This window comes from Triturus cristatus, chromosome 10 (assembly GCF_964204655.1).
Source record: "Triturus cristatus chromosome 10, aTriCri1.1, whole genome shotgun sequence".
In the NCBI taxonomy this organism is placed as follows: domain Eukaryota; kingdom Metazoa; phylum Chordata; class Amphibia; order Caudata; family Salamandridae; genus Triturus; species Triturus cristatus.
In genome coordinates, this window is record NC_140593.1 from 557934497 (window position 1) to 557959947 (window position 25451).

The following is a 25451-nucleotide window of genomic DNA, read 5'->3' on the forward strand; positions in this document are numbered from 1 at the left end:
CCGGATGAGGAGGTGGGCAAAATCGTGGTCTGTTCCCAGAAGCTGTTCCGCTAATAGATAAATGTTGTGATGTAAAGCCCAGAGTCAACTGGTCTGAGCTAGGCGTGAGAGGGCCGCCAACCGTTTTTGTAGATAATACTTGGTTGTGTTGTCCGTCTGGACTAGGACAGCCTTGCCGATCAGGTGAGGTAGGAACACTTTCAATGTTAGGTGAACAGCTTGAAGCTCTAGGTAGTGGATGGGGAGAACTTGGTGCTTGGAATCCCAAAGACCCTGGACTGTGAGGTATTGTACTTGTAAGTGTGTATCCCAGTGTGTGAGGGATGCATCCGTTGGCAGAGTGATGTGAGGAACGGGGTCTAGAACAGACCCCCCATTTTTCATAGGTTGTTGGTGGTCAACTACTGCAGAGAGTGATGAGTGACGCTGTTTATCAACACTAGATCTTGTAATTGACCCTATGATTGAGACCACTGTTGCGCTAGGCATTCCTGCAAAGGGTGCATGTGTAGTCATGCACGTGGTACTATGGCAATGCAAGAAGCCATCATGCATAGGAGCCGCATGACTATTCTTACTGGGAATTGCTGATTGGGTTGAAATTGGAATAGTAGTGTTTGAAAATTTTGAATTCTTGCTGTATTGAGATAAATTAATCCTAGTTGCATATTCAGGTTAACTCCCAGATACAGCTGAATTTGTTGAGGTTGAAGGTGAGATTTTGTTAAATTGACGCTGAAACCCAACTGTTGGAGAAGATCTATGGTAGCTTGAGTGTGTTGCTGGCATAGATGAGCAGTAGTAACCCGAAAGGTATGACTTTCAATTCCTGCTATCACAAATCGTAGGTATTTGCGATGTACTGGAATGAGGAAAAAAAGGTGTCCTGTACATCAAGAAAGGCAAGAACGTTGCCTTATTGGAGAAGTGGGATCACGTCTTCAAGTGTGGCAATATGGAAGCGCTCGAACAGGATGTAGTGGTTTAGTCGCCTTATATCTAAAATGGGCCATAAAGATCCGTCCTTTTTGGGGATTAGGAAGTATAGGGAGTATACCCTTGATGTTGTAGAGGGACAGGTTGTAAAGCTCCCTTGAGAAGAAGAGCTCGAACTTCCTGTTTGAGCAGTGTTTGATGTTCCAGTGACAGCCTTTGGGTGCGAGGTGCAATGTTTGGGGGTGTTGCGATGAGCTCCAGACAGTAACCATGGTGGATAATGTCCAACACCCACTGGTCTGATGTTATTGACTGCCTGTGGGTAGAAATTTTTGTTTACAAGCCCAGACAGGTGTTATATGGTCAGGAGGAAGGTGAGGGAAGTCAATGTTTGCTGGTGGGTGTTCCCCGTGCAGGGAAACACATGTGCCTTCACCGTTGGTGTTGTTGCACCTGTAGGAGTCTTTGTACTAACCTCTGTTGGAGGAGCACTGATTTTGGCTAGGTTGGTAAGAGAAGGTGGTTTCTGGAGTTGTGGTTTTGGAGCCTCCATGGTAGCCTGAGCAGGGAAAGGAACCTCGAGGTGTAGGTGTCTGAAGTGCCACCATGGATTTCGCAGTTTGTGTCTTTTTCAATTTTTTCTAGGGCCTTGATGACCTGGGGCCCAAAGAGATGTACCTTTATCAAAGGGTACACTTCGAAGGTTATGTTGTACTTCTGGATTGAAGCCTGAAATACGCAGCCAAGCATGGCGGTGGAGCAGGATGCTAGTGTTAATTCCTCATGCCGCTGTGTCGGCAGAGTCTAGGGCACAACATATAGAGGCATGCTCTGCTATGATTCTTATCAAGCACATGGCTACCCGTAGTGGGCATTAAACCAAGGGGACTTTTTACTTCGCTGAAGGTTTATGCCACCTTGCAGGAAGGACCATATCCAATGAGTTGGTGATCAACTCATTAAAACTGCAGGTGGATAACAGAACCTGATGAGATTGCTCGGGTTTCGTTGCCTCCTGGACAACTGCCTAGTGCTTAAAGTGTTATCTATTTTTGCCCTCTGCAACAAGTTCTTGTGCCCTTTTCCTGTACTCATCTGGGAGATGTTGGAGGAGCTCCTCCATTTTGTCCCAGTAAGCACGGGAATACCTGGCCAGCAAACCTTGTGAGTTAAAGATACGCCAATAGTTAGCAGTTTGGGCTGCCACCATTTTCCCAGCTGCATCAATGCACTTGCTCCCCTTGTCGGGTGGGGGCACATCACTGCTAGCTTGAGAGTTTGATCTTTTACAAGCGCTGGTTTTTACTAGTCCTCGGATATAAACTGGATCTGAAGGAGAGGGATAGATAGATAGATCGAGATATCTATCTATATCTATCTATCTATCTCCTGGGTGTTATCATATGAGCACTAAAAGGGTCTTTGAAAATGTTGACCGTGTGACGTAACATAGCCTTCAGCATGGGTAAGTATTGGGTGCCCTTATGTGTAGATGAATGTTGAAAAGGAAGGAATATGCTACTTACCAGTATGCATCTGTTCTTGGCATGTAGAGCTGCAGAGTCACACACTTAGGATAGTAGATCGCCATCTGGTGTTGGGCTCGGATGCTTGCAGGTTGTTGTTGTCTTCGGAAGAAGTCTTTGGTCACGAGATAGGTGACTCCTCCCTTGGACGACAGTGCGCATGGGCATCAACTCCATCGTTAGATTGTTTTTCGCCATGATGGGAAATTATGGAGTTTGTAGAAAAGAGAGAGATGTCCATGTGTGATGTCTAAGTAAGACAATGCTAGAACAGATACAGGTCCCGGGGTGGTGGGTGGGCGTGAGTGACTCTGCAGCTCTACATGCCAATAACATATGCATACTGGTAAGTAGCATATTCCATTCGAAGGCATATGAGCTGCAGATCACACACTTAGGATAGACTATATAGCAGTATCTCCCCTAGCAGTGGTCACCTGCATCGGTTGCAGCAGTTTGAAATAAAGTTTTAAGGACAGCCTGACCCACAGAAGCTTGTTGCTTTGCTTGTACATCAACACAATAGTGTTTGGTAAAGGTGTGTGTTGTAGACCATGCGGCTGCCTTACAAATATCTTCTAGGGGAATGTTTCCTAAGAATGCCATGGAAGCCCTTATTTTGCGTGTGGAATGCGCTCTAGGGGGAACGGTTAGTGTGCATTTAGCCTTGTGGTAGCATATTTGGATACATTTAACTATCCACCTAGCTATCCCAGATTTGGAAATGGGGTTGCCTTTATGTGGTGGTGAGAAAGCGACAAACAATTGTTTTGTTTTGCGGAATGATTTGGTTCTGTCAATGTAGTAAAGAAGGGCTCTTTTAATGTCTAAAGTATGAAGAGTTCTTTCAGCTACCGAGTCTGGATTTGGGAAGAATACTGGTGACTCTATTGATTGGTTAAGATGGAACGGAGATATGACTTTTGGAAGGAATTTTGGATTTGTTCTAAGAACCACTTTGTTACGGTGTAATTGTAAGAATGGTTCTTGTATGGTCAAAGCCTGGATCTCACTTACCCTTCTGAGGGATGTAGTTCGCATTTATGCAGAGGTTCAAATGGGGGTCCCATGAGCCTTGTAAGAACAATGTTTAGATTCCACACTGGAGAGGGTGGTAATCTGGGAGGAATAATTCGCTTTAGTCCTTCCATGAAAGCTTTGATCGCAGATACTCTAAAGAGTGACAAGTGTTGTCTATTTTGTAAGTAGGCTGCTAATGCTGCTAGGTGGAGACGTATGGATGAGTATGCAAAATTACATCTTTGCAAGTGCAGTAAGTAGCAAATGATGTCCAGGATGGATGCCTCCAGTGGGTTTATATGATTGTTAGTGCAGTAAATGGCAAATCTTTTCCATTTTGCAGCATAGCAGGCTCTAGTGGTAGGTCTTCTGGCCTCCTTTATAATATTCATGCAATCTGGTGGTAGGTTGAGATAACCGAACTCTAGGACTTCAGGAGCCAGATTGCCAGGTTCAGTTGACCTGGATCTGGGTGTCTGATTTCTCCATGGTTCTGGGTTAATAAGGACGGGGAGAGATGCAGTTTTTGGTGGGGCACTAGCGAGAGTTCCAGTAGTGTTGGGAGCCACGGTTGGCGTGCACATGTGGGAGCTAAGATCAGTTTGAGAGACTGTTGCCTGAGCTTGCGTACCACTAATGGAATGAGTGGGTGAGGCGGAAAAGCGTACGCAAATCTGCCTGACCAGTTCATCCATATCACATTGCCCTTCGACTCCCGGTGGGGAAATCTGGCGGCGAAGGTTGGGCATTTTGCATTTTTGTGTGTGGCGAACAGATCTATGTCTGGTTGGCCCCATTGTTGGAAAAAGGGTATTAGGACTTGGGAATGTAGTTCCCATTCGTGGATCTGTTGAGTCTGTCGACTTAACAGATCGGCAATCTGATTGTGAACCCCTGGAAGGTGTTCTGCAAGTAGGTATATTTTCTGGGGAATAGCCCATCGCCAAATGTTCTGTGCGAGCTGTGACAGCTGGAGAGAATGTGTGCCTCCTTGTTTCTGTATGTAATACATGGCTGTCATGTCTGTCCGGATGAGGACAGTTTTGTTCTGGAGATGTGGTTGGAATGATTTTGGTGCTAGGAACACTGATAGCAGTTCCAGGTAATTGATATAGAGCATTTTCTGTTGAGTGGTCCATTTGCCCCGAGTGGTGTGGCCGAAGAGATGGGCTCCCCATCCTGTGAGCGACGCGTCCGTTGTCAGCACTATCTGTGGAAGAGGCTCTAGGAACGGCCGCCCTTTGGACAGGTTTGTTATGTTCCACCATTTGAGAGAGCGATGTGTGCGGCTGTCCACCAACACCAGATCCGTAAGTTGTCCTTGAGCCTGGTTCCACTGACGTGCTAGACATTCTTGCAAGGGGCGCATTTTAAGTCTGGCATAAGGCACAATGAAGATGCATGACGCCATCATGCCTATGAGCTGCATAAACACTCTTGCTGGAAGAGAGTGTTGGATTTGGAATTTTGCGATAAGAGCTTGTATATTGGCTATCCTGGCTGGATTGGGATATGCTAGGGCTGTGGAGGTGTTTATGGTGGCTCCCAGATACTGATGTATGTGAGAGGGTTGGAGATGAGATTTGGGATAGTTTATTGTGAATCCCAAGTTGTGTAAGATTTGGATGGTTTGGTGAGTGTGTAGAACACACTTGTTGAATGACTTGGCTTTTATTAGCAGGTCGTCTAGATACGGGAAGACGTGAATTTGCTTCCGTCTGAGAGTTGCTGCTACTACTGCTAAGCATTTTGTGAATACTCGGTGCGGTTGTTACCCCGAATGGAAGGACTGTAAACTGGTAGTGTTGTCTGTCCACCACAAACCTTAAATACTTCCTGTGGGCAGAATGTATGGGAATGTGGAAGTAGGCGTCCTTGAGATCTAATGTGGTAAGGAAATCGCCTTGTTGCAGTAGTGGGAGCACTTGTTGAAGAGTGATCATATGGAAATGATCTGAGTTGATATACAGATCTGGGGGTCTGAGGTCGAGTATTAGTCTTAGAGTCCCGTCCTTTTTGGGGATTAGGAAGTAGAGTGAGTATACCCCTGTACCCTGATGTTCTAAGGGAACTGGTTCTATTGCGTGCTTTTGAAGCAATGAGAGAACCTCTTGTTTGAGGAGCATAAGATGGTCTGGTGACATGGAACGATGTTTGGGTGGTATATGTGAGGGGGGGTAGTTGTGAGTTCCAGGCAGTAACCATACTGGATAATTTGCCTTACCCACTTGTCTGTTGTGATGGAGTTCCAGACAGGTAGGAACTGTTTTAGTCTTCCCCTGACCGGAGTGGAATGGTCTGGGGGGAGTGAAGTAAAGTCACTGTTTTGTGGCAGGGGAGGTGCGAGTGTTATTGCCTCGACCTCGTCCCTTGTTGTGGTTTCCTCTGTATCCGCCTCTAAAATATCCTCTATTGGGGGATGTGTGTGTGGCGGTTTTGAATGTAGAGGAGGTGTCCGCTCCCATATTTTTGGAGGCTCCTCTATAGAAGGAGCGCAGAAAGGAGCCACGTGGTTGGGGAGACTGTAATGCACCCATGGACTTAACCGTCCGTGTCCTTTTTAATTTTTTCTAGGGCAGCGTCTACTGCTGGCCCAAAGAGCTGTTCCTGATTGAATGGTTGACTAAGTATGGTAGTTTGTACCTCTGGCTTAAAGCCTGAAATGCGGAGCCAGGCATGTCGAAGGAGCACACTTGTGTTAATCGCTCTAGAGGCGGTGTCTGCGGCTTCAAGCGCACATTTAATTGCTGCATTTGAAATAAGCTTTCCCTCCTGAATAAGATCATTTGCCTGGGTTTTATATTGGTCTGGCAGATGTTGAAAGAGAGTTTCTAATTGATCGTAGTGGGCCCTTTCATAGGGTGCTAGTAGGGCTTGGGTGTTGGCAATACGCCAGTGATTAGCGGCTTGTGCTGCTACTCTTTTGCCAGATGCTTCCAATAGTTTGGATTCTTTGTCGGGGTGGTGTGTCTCCTGTGGTTTGGGAGTTGGCGCGTTTCCAAGCATTGGAAACGACCAAAGAATCCAAAGGGAGTTGCCCTTTGATGTAATTAGGATCTTGAGGGGTAGGCCTATATTTCTTTTCGATCCGTGGGTTGAGAATCCTGGCACGAACGGGGTCTTTAAAGACTTTGGGGGCGTGTTTTATGACTCCTTTAATCACGGGCAGAATTTGTACCGACTTTTGAGACTGTTCGAAAGTGTCTAATAGGAAGTCTTCCTCTGGTGCGTCTGAGTGCATTGTGACGCCGTGGTATAGTGCTGCCCTATTTAATAATTGGCCAAACCCCAGGTGATCGTCAGGAGGCTATGGTTTTGAGGGATATGGCGGAGGGTCAGGCATGTCTGGTAAGGGGAATGCCCAATCATTCAGTGGTGAGGTGTCTGGATCCGTGAACGGATCATTAGGATCACCCCCACCCCCTAGGTCATCATCATCCTGTGGTGGTGGTGTTTGTGATGGAGAAGGTATAGGTAATGGTGTAGGCAGAGGGGGTGGGATAGTAGGCAGTATAGGAGAGGAAGGAGGGATAGGGAATGTTGAAGAGTCCTTCCTGTTTACAGAAAGTGGGGCAGGTGGTGTGGCCAGTTTCCGTTTTTTACATGGCACCGCGGTGACATGTCCAGTTTTGGGGTTGATATAAATCTTTTTCTGCCTTGGGTCGATTAGGTCTAGATGAAAAAGTTCTTGTTCTTCAGGAACAGTCTTCGGTACCGATTTTTTCGGTTCCGATTGAGCTTTTGGCTGATCGGTAGTATGTTTGGCTTTAGGAGGCATATGAGAGTCCTTAGCCGGTGGTTTCGGTACCGATGTAGGTTTCGGAGCCGAAGGTGTATCTGTGGGCTTGGGAACCTTCGGTGCCGGTGCGTCGGTTGGCCTTTGTGGTTTCGGGGCCGAGGGCTTCAGAGCCGATTTCGGTGCAGAGTGGTCTTTTGTCTTCGGTGCCGAGAGTGCCGGTTGGACAATGACATGCGGTTTGCTCGGTCCCAAGCTACCGGAAGGCTTATGTTTCTTCGGAGCCGAGCCCGGAGGCGGGGCTCTGAAGGGTGTTTTCGGTCGCGACTGGGGCCAGCAGGTGAAGTCTGGACCAATGCCTTTGATTTCGGTGAGGTTGTGGCAGGGGCAGTAGTACTCGCACGTTGCCCAGGAGTGATGGGGTCGTCTGAGTCGTCTGCTTCGGAAATTATTTGTAGATCTTCGGAATCTTCTTCCGGGACATCGGGGCCTTCATCAAAGATGTCCACTGGTTCCGGAGCTTGTCTCTGTGCCATGATGTGTCGTCGAGCCCTTCGATCTCGAATGGTCTTTTAGGATCGAAAGGATGCGTAGGCTGGACAGCTGGCCTCGTCGTGTTCTGGTGATAGGCACAGGTTGCAGACTTTGTGGTGGTCACTGTGCGGAAATTTTGCTCCACACTGGGGGCATTTTTTGAATGGCGTCCTTTCCATGAGCCGTAGGCCTCACGGCGTGGATAGGCTCAGCGGCCCGCATCAACGTCCGGAATCGAGCCAATGAAATCGATGTCGAGAATGAAGGTGCTTCGATGTTGTGTGAAGTTTTTGCGCTTCGAAAAGTTTGGAATTGATATTTCCAACCGGAGCGGAAAAGTTGCATCCGAACCCAATGGCGGAAAAAAACTATCTAACGATGGAGTTGATGCCCATGCGCACTGTCATCCAAGGGAGGAGTCACCTATCTCGTAACCAAAGACTTCTTCCGAAGACAACAACAACCTGCAAGCATCCGAGCCCAAAACCAGATGACGATCTACTATCCTAAGTGTGTGATCTGCAGCTCATATGCCTCGAACATACTTTTCTAGGAGTTGTGTAGTTGTATGTCATGGAAAGCAGCGGTCCTGCCTACTAACTCTTGATATGTTGTGGAATCATCAGGAGGTGATGGAAGTGCAGGATATAGGTCAGGAGCAGCGTCCTCTGGAGGGTACACATTGTATGCATTCCAAGGGTAATCATGTGGTGTCATTCGAAATGAGTCATCCCCTACATCGTGTCCACCGGTGTCATCACCGGGGATCCCTGAATCCCTGAGGTGAGAAGTCTTGGGGATCTCCAACAGACTGGTGGAAATGGCGAGTGTGATGGTGGTGAGGGTGGGGGAAGTGGTTAAGGACTAGTTGCTTTGTTCATCTTCCTCTTGTTTGGTGGAGTAGGTAAATCAATTGCCTCTTGAAAAGACAGCTGTCTTTTTGATAATGGCTGTGTTCTAGCCGGAGACCTTGTGAGGATACGTCCAGTCTGAGGCTGGATCTGGATCGGTCTTTGTTTGGAGTCCATTTTCTCCTATAATTTATGGAGAATCAGTTCGACTGGTGTTGCGGCACTCTTTTTCTGAGCTGGATGAAAGGTTTCGGGTTAGACCCGTGTTTGTGTTTCGGTGCCGAAGTTCCGCTCGGTGCTGAATCGGTGAATGTGGAAGGATTAGGCTCCTCACCAATGGGAAGGGAGGTGCCGAGGTTGTCCGTGCCGAAGGATTTCGCTTAGGCAGGTGCTTTGGTGCTGAGCCAAAGGACAGGACTTCTCAACCAGCCACTCGGTGCCAACCATGGCCATGAGGTAGTGGTGTTCAAACGGCCTCTAGTTCTAGAGATGCTGTGAGTCTTTTCAAGTGTTCAACACAGGGTTGAAGGGGCAGAGGGTACATTACTCACTGCTTCGTCCACTGGTGTGATGTCTGTTACCTCGAAGTTGAGTTCATGTTTGGATTCAGAACGGTCTTCGACAGAGAATGCCACTTCTTACAGTACGGAAGCTTGTGGATGGTGGTGTTCTGCACCAATGTCTTAATTGCCGAACAGGTCATCCCTCAATACGCAGACTGGTAAAGCGAATCGAAAGCAATACCCGCACCAGTATTGCTTTTGATTCGCTTGGGACTGGGAACCAAAGAGATCTGTAACGGTCGCGACCTGGAGCGCAAGCAAACATGATGGAACTAGACGGCAGAAAGGAAACAATCTAACAATGGAGTCGATGCCCATTCATATTACCAAGAGAAGTCGTCACTCAAACTCATGACTCAAAAGAATTCTGTAAGTAAGTGCCCTCTTTTTGCATGGTTGCCCCCACTTTTTGCTAAACTGCTGATGTACTTTGACTGAGTGTGCCCTGGGATCCTGCCAAACAGGTACCCAGGGCCTATGTTCTTTCCCTAAACTGCATTAAAAACAAAACCCAATTAGTACACTTTGGCCACAGGTCAGTCCCTTGGAAATGGTACCACCGGTACCAAGAGCACTGTGGCCAGGGAAGGCCTCTAAGGGCTGCAGCACTTATTGTGCCACCCTTAGAGGCCCTGTACCTTTACTGGTGTGTACACACACAAACTTCTCAGCACATTAAACCCACACTGATGCCAGGCTGGAATTTAATAGGAAATGCATTTGGAGGGCATCTTAAAGATGCCCCCTGAAAAATAACTTAACACTAGTGTCCAGGCTGAGTGGCTGCTCGCCAGCTGCCACCACCAGACATGTTTCTGGACCCTTGGGTCAAGAGACTGCTGCTCTCGGGGGTCTGAAACAATGCACATCCTGGGACAAGGTGCCAAGCCTCCTCCCCCAGGATTGGCAGGGTCCACGAAGGGGAAGCTTTAAAGGCTTGCCACCTTTGTGAGCTTCCCCATGTCTTTACTGCTTCCAGCAACTGGCCCCCACTGGTTCTGACCCCCACTTTGAGCAGGAGAATCGACGGGTGGCATAATAGGGGGTTTACCCACTCCAAGGAAGGGACCTATTGGTCACAACCTTTACTTACCTGTAACACCCATAAATCTATTATTTACGGGCAACCCTGAAATTGCCTCCTCAGACAAGAATTGACAAGAAGAGAAGAAGGACCGAAGAAGCTGTGCTGAAACTAAGAGGACGCCGCCCACTGGCTTGGCCCCAGCCTTACTGGCCTGTCCCCACCTCGAACCTGCTCCAGCGAAATCTCTGTGTGTCCTGCAGCCAGCAGACTCAAGAACTTGAAGGACCTACACTGCCTTCCAAGTCACAGACTTTGTCTCCTGTGAGCACCGGATTTGCTCACCCACAGACTCAAGCCCCCACCCAGAACCGTGAGTCTGCACCACTCTGCACCAGACGCCTACAGCCAAGTTTGAATGGTCCACACTACGAGGAGGTCTCCCTGGCGATCCAGACCTGAGATTTGGTGATCTGACCTGCCTAGAATCTCCAAGCGAATCCTGCAGCCTCTTTCTGGAGGATACACCCTACCATGACTGGAGCTGGTAACAAAAACCGGACACCTAAAGCCACCCCTGCACTGACGTCCTAGGGCCTTGGGTGGACGAACCAACGGTGACCCAGCATCCCCAGGCACCCCAACTTACCTCCCCAACCAGTGGTCACCTCCAGAAGATCTTCATCCCCGAGCCTGCAGTCTTTGTTGCAACCGGAGAATCCCCATTGTAATCAACAGGGCACCCGACACCAAGCCAGCACCCTGCACCCAGCCTCCCCTGCGGGTGTACCTTGGGTGCTAACTTGGATTCCCCCTTGCCCTGAGCCTAATACCAGGAGCTTTGCTCCCACAACCTTGTGGCCTGCTCGTGAGCAGTCTCCAACTGGAGGCCTCCTATCCCCCATTGGATTGCATTGGGCCTCGGCACTCTGCACCCAGCACCCCTGGTGCCGCTGAGGGTGATTTGATCGTGCATCCTTGGCCCTGGGGGATCCCTAGTTCGTACCCCAGAATACCAACTCCCACAATCAAGTACTTACCTGTTAACCAACGACGACATTTTCTCCACAGGAATACATTGACTGGTTTTCCCTCAAAATTGTTCTGTGTGGAGTTGGTTTTGTATATCTTGAAAAACTGCTAATATCTCAAAACTGCTTTACTCACCTTTTCTCTAGGAAATGTCACAGCATGATATCTAGGCATATCACATGGAGTAGAAAAAGTAATCCATAAAGTAATCTGTAAAGTGATCAAAAGTAATCCAACAGTAATTTCAACTGTATTCAACGTGTTTACATACCTGTAACAAAATGATTTTCATTTAGCTTGCTTGTATTGGTCAACCTGCCTTGAAAAGTACCATTTACACTTACCTGTGCCAGGCTTGCTTGGTTCTAGAAAATAAATATAACTAAATAATATTTTTTATACAAACAAATTGATCTGAGTTCAGTCTGTGTGTGAGACATCATTTGCTGCCTGAGTATGTACAACAAATGCTTAACACTACCCTCTGATAAAGCCTTACTGCTCGCCAACACTACCACAAATAGAGAGTAAGGTGCCATCTACGTTTACCTCTGCCTACCTTTGGGGTTCCACTGAACTCTGTGCACACTATATCTCATTTTGGTATAGTATATACAGAGCCAGCTTCCCTACAACTTCTTCGAAGAAAAACAACTTGCACACATTCGGATCCAACACTAGATGGCAAGAGTATGCAAAGCATGTGTATCTACAGCTATACTTGCCTCGAACACACTTTTGCCTTATGCATGTGATTGTGCCCCGACTGAAGGATTCGCACAAAATCTAATACATCACAAGTTAGTTAAATATTCAAAACGCCTGCCAATTGTTGTTCAGATTTGTAAATAGTGCTAAAATGATGAGCATAGAAATGGTCTAGCCATACTAATGTATGCTTTTCAATTTGTTATGCGGATCCTTTTAAGACAAACATGAAACAGATTCTAAAGTGGACAGTCAGAGAAAGTGGAACAGGCTTTCTACAGGAAAACTGAAAATCATTGTGCACTTCTTGAGAGACATGATCGCTATTAAGCTTAAAGAAATGTACTGAATGGGGCAAGTCTTTAGGGCAGTTTGGAATTCAGGACCGCTTCATTAACCATCCAAGATCACCATACTCTGTCTCTGTGCCAGCTTGCAAAGTGCAGCTCTGCCAAATCTGCGAAAATGTAGTACATCTCCACCAAAATGACCACTACCCATTGCTTCATGTGAACAGACATCTTTCCTTCAGTGTCAAGTTTTCCTGTTTATAATCTGAGATTAAAGAAGTATAATAGTTTGCATTTTACAAGCCAGTTCTCACAAGATGGAAATTATATAATTCTGATGCATACTATAAAACTTTGCAGAATTATCATTTACTCTTTCAGGCTTTAACTTAGTAGGTCACCAATGTTATAGTGAGAGATTAAAACGTTGGAATTATGAAGGATGTTCTAATTCAGATTAATTCTCAATTGGCTTTGGAAACTTGTGACCCGATACCTCTGTATGCTTAATATTGGCTTGTCAAAGCAATATTGACCAAAGAAAAGTGCTAGAGCAGAAAAAATAAATTGATCTGCCACTCAGTTTCTCCTTCTCATCACGAGTCTAAAGAAGGTCGATATACGTCTGAAACAATGGCAACAGAAATTTTTAACCCCTCTCCTTAATCTTGACATATACATACTCAACACAGTCTATTCACTTCAGTTTGTTGATTTTGTACGGAGCTGCTAAGATGCCCAAGGAGGCCCTTATATCTCAGACCATGGCAACCCATGTTCTCTTGTTTTGCTTGACATCTAGAAACTTTATGTACTAAATATCATTTACAAAAATACCCTTCCTTTGGGTGTACACGGATTACAATATTTTAGTATAACACCTGAACACCCAGATGCACCTCAAAGTTTCATTGGGCCACAACACCGACAACCGGAAACTGCCATTTAAGCATGGATTTGCAAATCCTACTTTAAGCTGAATCCCACTAAGACAGAATCAGTACTCCTCACCAACGTTTGCAACCAAGCAGTACAGGATCATTATCAAAGATATTTTGGGATGTTTCAATTAAAGACTTGCAGGCAGTGTACTGTCCTGTAGTCATAAGGCATCAAAATCAGCTTTGAGACCAACATCACACGCAAATAAATCAAAGACTGTGGAACTAGACATTCTGATTTTGCTTTGCAAAGTGAAGCCCTTCCTTCCAGAGGAAGACTTTAAATGGCAGTCCAGGGGCTGGTTTTATCCCATATTGTTGAAAGTAATTCCTTTTTTGCCAGTATCCAATAGTGCCACTTGATCTATTGAATTCAATAGAATAAATAGTGCCAGTCTCAAAAGTTTGTAAATATAGCAGAATTACTCTTACACTCCAAGAACGCCAACTTTCCACCATATTCGCACTACAAGCACAACACGTAGAAGGAGCACCTCCTGACTCGATTATTAAAATACAAGAAGGAATTGGCAATACACAAAGTCTTCTCCAGACAGAAACCCATGGCATCCCACTTCACTTTCAGGAGCAGATCTGGCAAGAGATATCTATTCTCCACTTCCAGAAAAAGCGGATGTTCCATATGTTGATTCATATTAGTCACAATATAATCAACATGTTGCTGAACTCTCAGAGAAACTCCCTTAACTATTGGACTCCAGCGCCCACTCCCCCTGCGCACCTCTCTCTACTACAGTGGCCAAACTCCCTACGCACGTCAAATGGGTCCCCTCTTCCTTCCACACTACGTACTCTTCCCAACCCTGTAAACCCCTATACACAACTGCACCCGTCACTTTGCAGCTTTCTATATCTAGGTCCTATACATTATATCTCAAGATCAAGTTAGGTTGCTCTCTATACGTCACATTGAGACATTCAAGCTCTTACATTTTTATTTTACAGAGTTTTATATAGCACGAACTTGCATCTCACCAAGGCTTCAGTTATTGCTTTCTAATGTTCTGTTAAATGATCATGCTGCAGCATTACTCTCCTTTTTGCCACATCTTTACACTATATATTCTCTACATGTTTATGGGCTGGGAGGTACAACTTTTTAAATTTAAAGCCTTCTTGTAGCAAAACCCTAGTCCGGCTTTTCTAGCTTTTTAATTGTGCAAGCCAAATGCTCTGGCAGCTTTACAGTATCTGAGATTTTTTTTTCCAGCAGCAATACACTACCGATTTCTGCACAGGAGAAACAAATTCTTGGAGCTGGTGGGTGACAATGGGATGATGCTTATGTAAAAGGTTCAAATTCCTATTTTTGTTTTAGAAACCAATTCTTTGTTGATCAGGACTGTGTTCCCTCTTCTAGATCTTCTGAACGAACTCTTCCTAGACCTTTCTTCACTGATGGGTAAAGAAATGTGAAGCGGTTGACTTGCTGGCACTTTTTTTCTGGTTCGTTTTTCATGAGCAGGATTTTCTTCAACTACCACCTCAGATTTACACATGCCTTGGCGGTCTGAATTGGTTTTATCCTTACTAAACCTTTCATTCTGAAAGTCTCTTCCCCTGCTCTACCAGCCTTGTGAATTATTCAAATTTACCCTCCCCCCCACCCCCCGCTCCACTCTTTCCTGTTTTTCCCAAACTCAGATTTTGGGCAGATCTATAGTTTGGCATTTTCTGGATTCTCTTGAACTACTGCATTCCCCTCATCTCACTGGGGGATTTTCTGGACATCAGAGGTGGGCTGGACAATGTGCAGATTTAAACCTTCCTTTGATATTTGTTTCTGATGTCTGTGCTTGGCTGCCACAGGCTCTACGGCATTACTAATCGATTCCTCTTATACCCCAGCTCTGGACTACAAGGGGCAGAATAGTGGTGTTTTCTGGTTGCATTTTGTCATAACTGGCTTTTGGGAGGATCTATGCTCCATCAATTTTTATAGCCACGCTGTACTTCCCAACAAAAAATGGGACCCAGAGTCCACTGGGCTATTCCTTCGTGTATACTGTTTATACTGGATATTTCAGTTTCCTAAGGCCTGCTGCTAAGTATCATCTGTGGATGCCACAGCAGAATGTTTCAAACAAATTGACTACTCGCTTAACAGACCAAAGAGGCTCCTGTTCTGTCATTCCAAAGGTGGCAGTCTCCTTCCACCCATCCCTGCCAATTTCCAATCAAACCCTTATCCGAGTGGACATTTCTGAAGCAGTTGCCTTGCTGTAGCGGGACCTGCAATTTCACTCAATTCCCAGTTTCAACCTTACCCCACTTCATGTGTTGGGGTGGGGTTGGGTGTGGAGGAAGACTTTACTGTAGGTTTCGTTTTGGTAGCTTTTATCTAGCTATTGGCAGTTATGTGAACTTCCCATACACACCCTAAACTCAATAATGCGTGTAGCAATCTTCATACTATTTCACCAACTCAGTTTGTTTCCAGGAGCCATTGTTTGATTTATATGGCCCTGTAACCTCACTAAATTGCCTTTTTCTCCACCGTGGGCAGAGTGTAAATGAGAGGATGGATCAGTTAATACAATTTTCCTGTATTTCTGTTTGGGACATCAATGCATTGATATTGTAGGGTGATTTAAAAAAGAAGGTAACACTTTAAAATGTTAGTGCGTTCCTCTTATTGCCTGCAAACGTTTCTCTGCCACATGCAAAATAGTGTATATAGGGCTGAATAATACCTACAAATCTGTACTTTAACTTACTTACAATGGGAAATCAAGGCACCTCGTAGGGCACCCTTTGAGATAAGTTTATATACATTTGAAAGTAATTATTTTAATTGATAAACTATGTTGACATGGATATCTGTAGAACTCACAGCAACACAGAAGAAATGATAGACGGAATACCGAACATTGTCAAACATTCACCACGAGTAAGAGATTTGGGTTAAATCCATTATTTTGCTTAACATGCCACCCCAGTTTGGACCCAGCCATATGCAAATCACTCTTGAACCTGCTCCCCATGTGAACAGACCATCCCGAACTGCTGGGCAGTGAATGCTCGACAACGTCCAGTATTCCGTCCATCATCTTTTTGCCTTGCTATAACTGTAGAATCCATCATGACTAAAAGGTTTATGGTTTTTAATGTCACGATAATAGCAACTGAAGTAGTTGCTACAATGACCCAGATCCTTCTCCAAGCTTCCTGGCTGCAGAAAAGAGTGCAGCCACACCACAATCACCAACTGCAGCAGCCATCACAGATATAAGACTTGTGCTTCCCATGATCTAAGACATTTTGATGGAGACATGGCACCACAAAATATTTGAGAAATCTGATAACATTGAAGAAAGACCTTAAAAAAACAAGCTATCTATGGTGACACAAGCTGTCATTGACACATTAAGAGAGCTTTTCCATCACATCTAGTAACTCCTGGTATGGCTCCATGACTGGGATCATTTAGGCACCACCTAGCAACAATTTCTGATATGAAGAGGTTTGATTTAGTTCAGTCTGATATATTTTTATTGATAAGATATCTGTGGTACGAACTATCCCTAAGTAATATATTTATAAGTTTAAAAGCAACCATTTATTGATGTACATTCAAAATAATATACATTGAGGCACAAATGAACAAGTTACTTACTTTGGGCAACAATGCATCTGTAAGAGACCTGTTAGTTATAGATTCCTTACCTTAGCATTACCCCCAGGCGTCAGGCTGGATCCGTAGAATTTTTTCTTAGCAGTACCCCTGAGCGTTGATAGGTAGCATTGGTCGGCCCGCGTCCGTTGTCGGCGTCGTGTTCGCCGGGATGGCCTTGTGGCGTCTATTTAGACGACGCCCCTGTGCTCTGACATCAGTTCTGACAGGACTTTCCACGCTACAAGTGCAGAGCCATACACGACACTGACCACTGGTGCACATAACTAGGGCCCTGGAAGGGAGTCCCTATTCCTAAAAGTCAGTTTGCAGAACGGGGAGGATGAGTGGGGTGGTAAGGAATCTATAACTAACATATGTCTCTAACAGATACATCGTTATCGAAGGTAAGTAACTTATTAATCTGAAAGAGACTGTTAGTTATAGATTCCTTACCTTGGAATAGATACCCCAGCAATGCCAACCCCGGGAGTTGGCAGTGCAAACCAAGTTCACACCACAAAGTCCTGGAGAACAGAGCGGCCGAAGTAGCTGTCTCTCCGGACTGGTCTGTCCAGGTAGTAATGTTTGGTGAATGTGTGCTGAGATGCCCATGTAGCCGCCTAACGGATGTGAAGGAGCAGAACTCCATGCCCTAAGGCAGCATGTGCTGCTATTGCCCTGGTGGAGCGGGCACACAGTCACACTGGAGGCTCCTTCTTAGCCAAGCAGTAGCAGATTTTAATGCATAGGACAACCCATCGAGAGATGGCGCGTTTTTGTATAGGCCGACCTTTCTTGGCCACCACATATCCAACAAAGAGTTGATCATCCACCCGAAAATCTTTTGTGTGGTCGAGGTAGAAAGACAGTGCACGTTTTGGGTCCAGAGGGTGGAGTGTCTCCTCCTCCTCCTCCTTGGAAGGGTGTGGATGCGGGAAGAAGGTGGGCAAAGTGATCGTCTGTCATATATGGAAAGAGGTAAACACTTTAGGGAAAAAAAGAGGGCCTTGTGTGAAGGACTACTTTGTCCGGATGAACAGCCAGAAAAGGAGGTTTTGAAGACAAAGCCTGAAGCTTACTCACCCTGCGAGCAGAGGTGATGGCAACCAGGTAAGCTGTTTTCAAAGGGAAGAGCCTGAGAGGACAGTTGTGAAGAGCCTCGAAGGGAGCGCACATAAGATAGGTTAAGACCAGGTTCAAGTCCTACAGGGGCATTAAGAATGGAGAAGGAGGAAAGAGGTGAGTAATGCCCTTTAGAAATCTATTTACAATAAGGGACTTGAAAAGAGAAGGATGATCAGGAATGCAAAGAAAGGCCGAAATGGCCGAAAAGTAGCCTTCAAGAGTGCCCAGGGCAGAGCCCTGCTGGGCCAAAGAAAGTATATGCAAGAGAACCTCCGAACGAGGGGCAGAAAAGGGATCCACAGCCTTTGCTGTGCATCACGACACAAATTTGCTCCCTCTACAGGCGTATACCGTTTTAGTGGAGGGCCGCCTGGTCGCCAAGATGACATTACAATCTTCAGGAGAAAGGTCAAAAGCTGTCAACTGTCGCCGCTCAATCTCCACGCAAGGAAGTAGAGACTGGACAGGTTCGGGTGGAGGACCCTCCCCATCTGCTGTGACAGAAGATCCTCTCGAAGAGGCAGTCTGACTGGAGGATCGATGGCCATGCTCAAAAGTCCGGGGTATGAAACTTGTCGTATCCAGTCCGGAGCCACAAGAATGACTTGGGCCCGGTCGCGCTTGATCTTCAGCACGCTGGGTAGAAGTGGTACAGGCGGAAAGGCGCACAGAAGGCCGCAGATCCACTTGTGACGAAAAGCGTCATTACGTATTCTCTTTGGTGGCGAACAGATCTAACCAAGGCTCTCCCCACTGCTGAAAGAGACCTTCCACCACCTCCGAGTGAAGACGTCATTTGTGATCCATCATGCAGCGACGGCTGAGTTTGTCCGCCCTGGATTTCAGAGAACCTGCCAGGTGTTGAACCACCAGGGACATGAACTGATGTTCCAGCCATGTCCAGAGACGAAGAGCCTCTGGATATAGGGTCCACGACCCCACCTGCCTTGTTCGTTGCCGTACCACACATGGCGGTGCTGTCGTCTGTGAACACCTGCACCACCTTCCCTTTGAGAGTGGGAAGGAATGTCTTCAGTGCCAGACGAAATCGCCCGGAGCTCCAGCAGGTTGATATGGAGCACAGACTCCGCTGGAGACTAGTCTTCTGATCTCCGCCTCTCCCAGATGGTGCCCCATCCCGGGACTGACGTATCTGTCCCCACTGTGAGGTCTGGTTGGGGAAGGGAGAGGGATCTGACTCTGACCCAATCCTAGTTCGTTAGCCACCACTGCAGTTGACATGCAGTCACCTCTGAGATTTGGACGTAGCCTGAAAGATTCTCCTGATGCTGCGCCCACTTGAACTTCATGTCCCACTGCAGAGCCCACATCTGGCATAAACCACCAGCAGGATGCAGGAGGCCATAACCCAGCAGCCTCAGGGTCATTCTCACCGAAATCCAGGATAGAGGCTGAAACATCGGTATAGCCTGAATATCCTGGACATGCTGCTCCGGAGGATAAGCCCGAAACTGCACTGTAGCCAGAACTGCTATGATGAAAAGGAGCTTCTGAGAAGGGGGTGAGGTGCAACTTCGGCACGTTGATAGTGAACCCCAGCGAGTGCAGGAGGTCCGTAGTAGTCTGGAGGTGGGAGACGACAGCCTGGGGCGATCCCGCCTTCAACAGCCAGTTGTCAAGATAGGGGAAGACTGGAACCCCTGATCTGCGCATATTAGCTGCGATCACCACCATCACTTTGATGAACACATGAGGGGTCCTGGTAAGGCCAAAGGGGAGCACGGTAAACTGGAAATGCTCGTGGCCTACCATGAACCGTAGGTAACGTCTGTGGGCTAGCAGGACGGGGATATGGAAGTATGCGTCCGGCAAGTCCAATGCTACCATCCAGTCTCCGGGGTCGAGGGCAGACAGGACCCGAGCCAACGTGAGCATGTTTAACTTCTCCTTCCGGAGGAAGCGGTTGAGGGTCCTGGGGTCTAAGATAGGACGCAGGCCTTTGTCCTTCTTGGGTACCAGAAAGTAGTGGGAGTACCAACCACGACCAATATCTGGCACAGGGACCCGTTTGATAGCTCCCTCGGCCAAGAGAGCTGTAACGTCCTGGCAGAGAAGGGCCAAGTGATCCTCCGACATGCAATGAAATGACGGTGGCATGGAGGGAGGGGTAGTCTCGAAGGGGAGGGAGTAGCCCCTTCGGACTATCTGCAAAATCCACCTGTCTGACGTGATGGTTTGCCAGTGGGGGAGGTGATGGCGAATCCTGCCGCCCACTGGCCTCTGGTGGCCCTGAAAGGTTGGACTAGGAGGGCTTGGAGGCTGCAGGGGGGTGATGGGTGTACTGGCCCACCCGCTGGCCCCCAGACCTGAGTTGCTGGGTCCCACGTCCATGGCCACGCAGAGGCCGGTGAGCTTGTGTAGGCCGATGGCTAGACTGTCGAGCGTGGCGGGGCAACCATTCCGTAGCCACGAAAGGCAGACTGTGTGGAACAAGAAGTTGACGCGATGCCCAAGGACATGGTTGTAGCCCTAGAATCCTTGAAGCGCTTGAGCGGCAAGTCTGCGTTATCACCGAAAAGATGATGGCCATCAAAGGGCATGTCCAGTAGGGTGGATTGGACATCCCCAGAGAAACCAGACATCCTCAACCAGGCGTAGCTCCTAAAAGCTACTGACGTAGAAACCGTTCTTCCCAGAGAGTCGGTGGTATCCAGCCCACACTGGGTGGTGAACTTAGCTGCGTCTCTACCCTCTGCCACTGCCTGTGTGAGTACAGCCCGGGCCTCCTCCTGGCACTGGGCAGCACTGGGCAAAAGTATCCCACACTGTATGGGTATAAGAGGCCAAGAGGCATGCAGTGTTCACCGACGCAGCGCTAAGCTGGCAGAAGAAAACATCTTCTTCCAAAGGTGGTCCAGCATTTTGGATTCTCTATCTGGGGAAGGCACCCTTAGAGGACAAGGCTTGCACAACCAAGCTCTCTGGGCTTAGGTGTTGGGAGAGGAAAAGTGGGTCGCGGGGGACAGAGTGGTGGCATTTGGCAATCATCCTGTCCACAGAAACCCCTGTGCTGGGCTTGGAAAGACGTCGGGGAATTCTCCGAAGAGGCCGCTGCCGGTTGAAGCACGTCCGTCAGGAGGTTAGTCCTGACTGACACCATAGGAAGCTTAAGGCCTCAGCCGCCCTATGCAACACCACTGCATAGAAAGCTCCCTCCTCCGTAGCCACGGTAGTGGAAGAAAGCATGCCAAGGTCTGGGGAGCTAACCAAACGACTGGCAACACCCAGGTCCTCTCGCCAGTTTGACTCTTCAAGCTGGTCAGCCAAAATGTCTACAGGCCCCTCCCAGTCCTCCTCTGGTCGCCACTCAGGGCGAAAAGGAATACCAGGAATGAACAGTGGTGCAAAAGTACCCTTCAGCGCTGGTACCAAGGTTGAGCGACATCGGTCCGGTGTTGTGTCTAAGTCGGGGGTGAGACTGGTGTCGAAGCCGGTCGGGGGCACATCCGACATCGGGGGCGTCGTCCCTGGAATCGGTGCAGATCGAGGCCTGGATCCTCGGGGGCCCTCTGGCGCAGCAGCTGCCGGCATCGAATGCCCAGGGCCCCCAGCCAAGTCTGCGGGGCCCAAAGGCACACCTGCGGAGTCAGGATGCCCAAAGATGCTATGAAGCGCTTTCTAAAAGGCACGAAGCTGGGCAGGGCACCGTCTCCCAGAAAGGGAGGGAAGCGCGGAGCCGTCCCAGAAGCAGGCTCCGAGAGCGACGACACTCTGGATCCTGCATCGCGTCAGCCGACAGACGGGGCAAAGGCAAAGAGTGATGGTGCTTCTACGCCTTCTTGTGCTTTGACTTACCCGAAGACGAGTGGCGATGGTGGCTCCGCGACCGGTCCAGAGACCTTCTTCTAGACAGGGACCTTGAGATGCGCGGAGCAGACTGCCGGGCCTCCAAAAGCTTTCAGGACTGCTCCCGCAAAGGCTTCGGGTTCATGGCCCGACAGTCTGAGCACGACTTCGGGTCAGGGTCACGCTCCAGGCAGCAGAGGCACACGAGGTGCGAATCTGTAACTGACATCAGCTTGTGACCAGAGTCACAAGGCTTGAATCCGGTTCGGCAATGGGACATCCATCGTACACCAGGAGTCAAAGGCCCAAAAGAAGACTGACAAAAAGTCAAAAAAGGCTAGTCAAACAGTGACTAAGGGGCAAGCTCTCTCCGGATCTGCGCAAGGCTGGCGCAGAAAAAGAAAACGCGCAGGGGCGGTGTCCTAATAAACACTGTGGCGTCATCCCGGCTACCACGACACCGACGAAGGATGTGGAGTTGACCGATGCCACCTACCGACACGCAGGGGTACTGCTAAGAAAAATTCTCCTGATCCAGTCTGACGCATGGGGGTAATTCTAAGGTAAGGAATCTATAACTAACAGTCTCTTTTAGATCTGGTAAAGTAAGTTGAACCATTATGCATTTGATAAAGAACTGCATATGTGATGATGAATAGTTATCTTAAATCAGCCTACCAGAAGACCTCTTAATTTCTTTCTCCTAGCAAGTACCTTTTGAGAATTCAGGATAGCTCCACATAGATCTGCACTGCTTGTATGAAAGTGGGACAACATTGAATAAGAACACCACAATGCATTTTCCTTCAGCCAAGAAATTAATCTTTCCCTTAAAACAGATTGAACAATTCTGGGCCTCCATCCGACTTACCTGATCCTGACACAAAAGTTCTATTTTCTCTTCAGCTAACTGTGCAACGTCCTCCTCCTTTTCTTGTTCTCCTGGCTTTTCATTATTGGAGGAACTTGTGGTCTGGGATTCATTATCCAGGTTGATGATTTTTTCATAAACATGCTCCATTACCTTTCTGACTTGCAACATATCACTTGCTGAAAGTCTATCTCTGCAGAAAGAAGAAATGCAAAAAATCTAATTATCTTTCAAAGTTTCCAAAAGAACAAGCATGCTATCAGCCAAAGCCTATTGGTGCTAAGGGCTTTCATTACTTTGATAAAGAGTGCCTGAATCTTTCCAAACAAAGCCCCACACCACCCGCCGTCGAAACACATTGGACTACATGGCCAACCCTGGAACAAAGTCCTCCCATGTACCTCTTTTACATCTGAATCTACCTTCCCCTAAAGATACCATCCAGATCAAATTTTCAAAATTCTTAAGGGGCTGTAGGGCGAAATTATGTAAGTTGAGCTGGGAGGGGATTATAGTAGTGGGGAAGAGAGACAAGGAAAAAGGTGAGAAGGGCTTTTTGCTCAGAGGAGAGTCACTGCAAGTAAGGCAGATAAGATTGGGTGTTTTCAAAGTAGGATTCTTTTTCTGCAACAAAGAGCGGAAGAAAAGGCGCAGAGTGCTCATCTGTATTTTTCAAGGCTCCGGCATCATTTAGTCTGCAGAATAATACACAATCCATCCACATCAAACAGAATTCTCCATAAATGCTGCTTCCTACACTATAGGATATGGGTATTGTTACAGAAGAAATTTTAATTTCAACCTCATGGTATATTTCTGAGTTACAACTATAGCAAATAAGTTGGGAGAGTATTTTCATCTTACTCCCTTGATCTCGAGAGCACACACAAAAAATGCCATAATACCTACATCACCAGCATGATTAGGTGCTGCATTAGCGCAGGTCGCGCTGCCATTGCGCTGTGTTTTTAAAACTACCAGTTTTGTATTTTCGTTATTTTGCTTGGATTCTCCCTTGCTTTTACTACTATTCTGCCTGGGTACTCGTCCCCTTACCTGCATTTAATTTTTGGAAAGTGCACCGCTGTTTGGCGGTCCCGGGGTTGGACTCTTGTGGACGCCATCTTGGCTTGGGTTAGTGGAAATTTAGGCGGGCGCCATCTTGGAGCGTCCCGACGCTCGAGCTCTTCATTGCGACGCCTACTTAAGGCGGACTCGCTTGTCTTTCACTCAGATTAGGTGCTGCACTAGCGCAGGTTGCGCTGCCATTGCGCTGTGTTTTTAAAACTACCAGTTTTGTATTTTCGTTATTTTGCTTGGATTCTCCCTTGCTTTTACTACTATTCTGCCTGGGTACTCGTCCCCTTACCTGCATTTAATTTTTGGAAAGTGCACCGGTGTTTGGCGGGTCCGGGTCCCGGGGTTGGACTCTTGTGGGCGCCATCTTGGCTTGGGTTAGTGGAAATTTAGGCGGGCGCCATCTTGGAGCGTCCCGACGCTCGAGCTCTTCATTGCGACGCCTACTTAAGGCGGACTCGCTTGTCTTTCACTCAGATTAGGTGCTGCACTAGCGCAGGTTGCGCTGCCATTGCGCTGTGTTTTTAAAACTACCAGTTTTGTATTTTCGTTATTTTGCTTGGATTCTCCCTTGCTTTTACTACTATTCTGCCTGGGTACTCGTCCCCTTACCTGCATTTAATTTTTGGAAAGTGCACCGCTGTTTGGTGGGTCCGGGTCCCGGGGTTGGACTCTTGTGGGCGCCATCTTGGCTTGGGTTAGTGGAAATTTAGGCGGGCGCCATCTTGGAGCGTCCCGACGCTCGAGCTCTTCATTGCGACGCCTACTTAAAGTCGTCCTCTCCCGCGCAGCGGGACCGCGCAGTGGGACGCCATCGCTTAGCCGGAGTCGTGCCAGAGTCCTGCCCGTCTGCGCTCGTCCGCGTCGAGGAAGCGGGAGCGGGGCCTGGACTCTGGCATATAGTCATCTTACCATCATGCAGAATACCTTGACGCTCAGGTACAATCGCGCCGCTCTGCTTTCTATTAGAGAAAGGCTCACGGTGTGTGTTCATGATCCTGTGCACCCGTTGTCGGGTCCTTATGACTGTGCCTGTGGCAGTTTGTCACTCGATACCCCGTCTGGGGTGCGCTCTGTGGAAAGGAATGCCCCAAATACACGTACTAATATCTCTGAGCGTGTGCTTAGCATCTGGAGTCTGAACGTGAGATCGTTGGTCAAGCACCATCAGTCCTTACGTGACATGATCGGAAAGGACTCTCCTGACCTCATCTTCCTCACTGAGACTTGGCTTCAGGATGCGGACACTGCAATAATCAATCTGGCATTCCCTTCCAACTACAAAGTGTTCACTCTTAACCGCACTTCTAGAGGGGGTGGCATAGCGATGGTGATAAAATCTTACTTCCCGGCTGAATGGAAAGCTCTTGACTTACCAGCGTGTGAGAGCGCTTCTTTTAAGGTAGCCTTCAGTCATCAGTTTACACTTAGCGGTATGCTTATCTACCGCCCGCCAGGGAACGACACTGTCTTCAAGGCCGCTCTTGCTGACGTTGTTAGCTCTTTAGCGCCGAGATGTGCCAATTTTAACATCGTAGGCGACCTCAATATCCATTTTGATCAGGGGTCATCAGCACCTATTAATACCTTGAAGTCCGCTAGCAAATGATCCAACTAGTTACCTCCCCTACCCACATAGGAGGTCATATCCTTGACCCCTTCTTTACCACACTGGAGCGGGCTAGGGTCTCTGACCCGATGGTGGTAGGCTGGACTGACCATCTGCTGGTTAAAGTTTCATGTCCTATAGATGACCCACAATTTAAACCTGTG

The 25451-nt window shown here is 47.6% G+C and overlaps 1 protein-coding gene across 2 annotated transcripts in view; it reads right to left on the minus strand.

The window, feature by feature from the left end:
• Window positions 1-25451, minus strand: part of LOC146789724 (WD repeat-containing protein 48-like) — a 427316-nt gene that overhangs the window by 30189 nt on the left and 371676 nt on the right. The window contains exon 9 of one of the 2 annotated variants that reach the window (XM_085632059.1): window positions 22602-22788. In XM_085632059.1, coding sequence (XP_085488185.1) covers window positions 22602-22788 — 187 coding nt within the window. Of the gene's footprint in view, window positions 1-22601; window positions 22795-25451 lie in introns of both variants that reach the window. The other variant, XM_085632058.1, reaches the window with a different exon arrangement.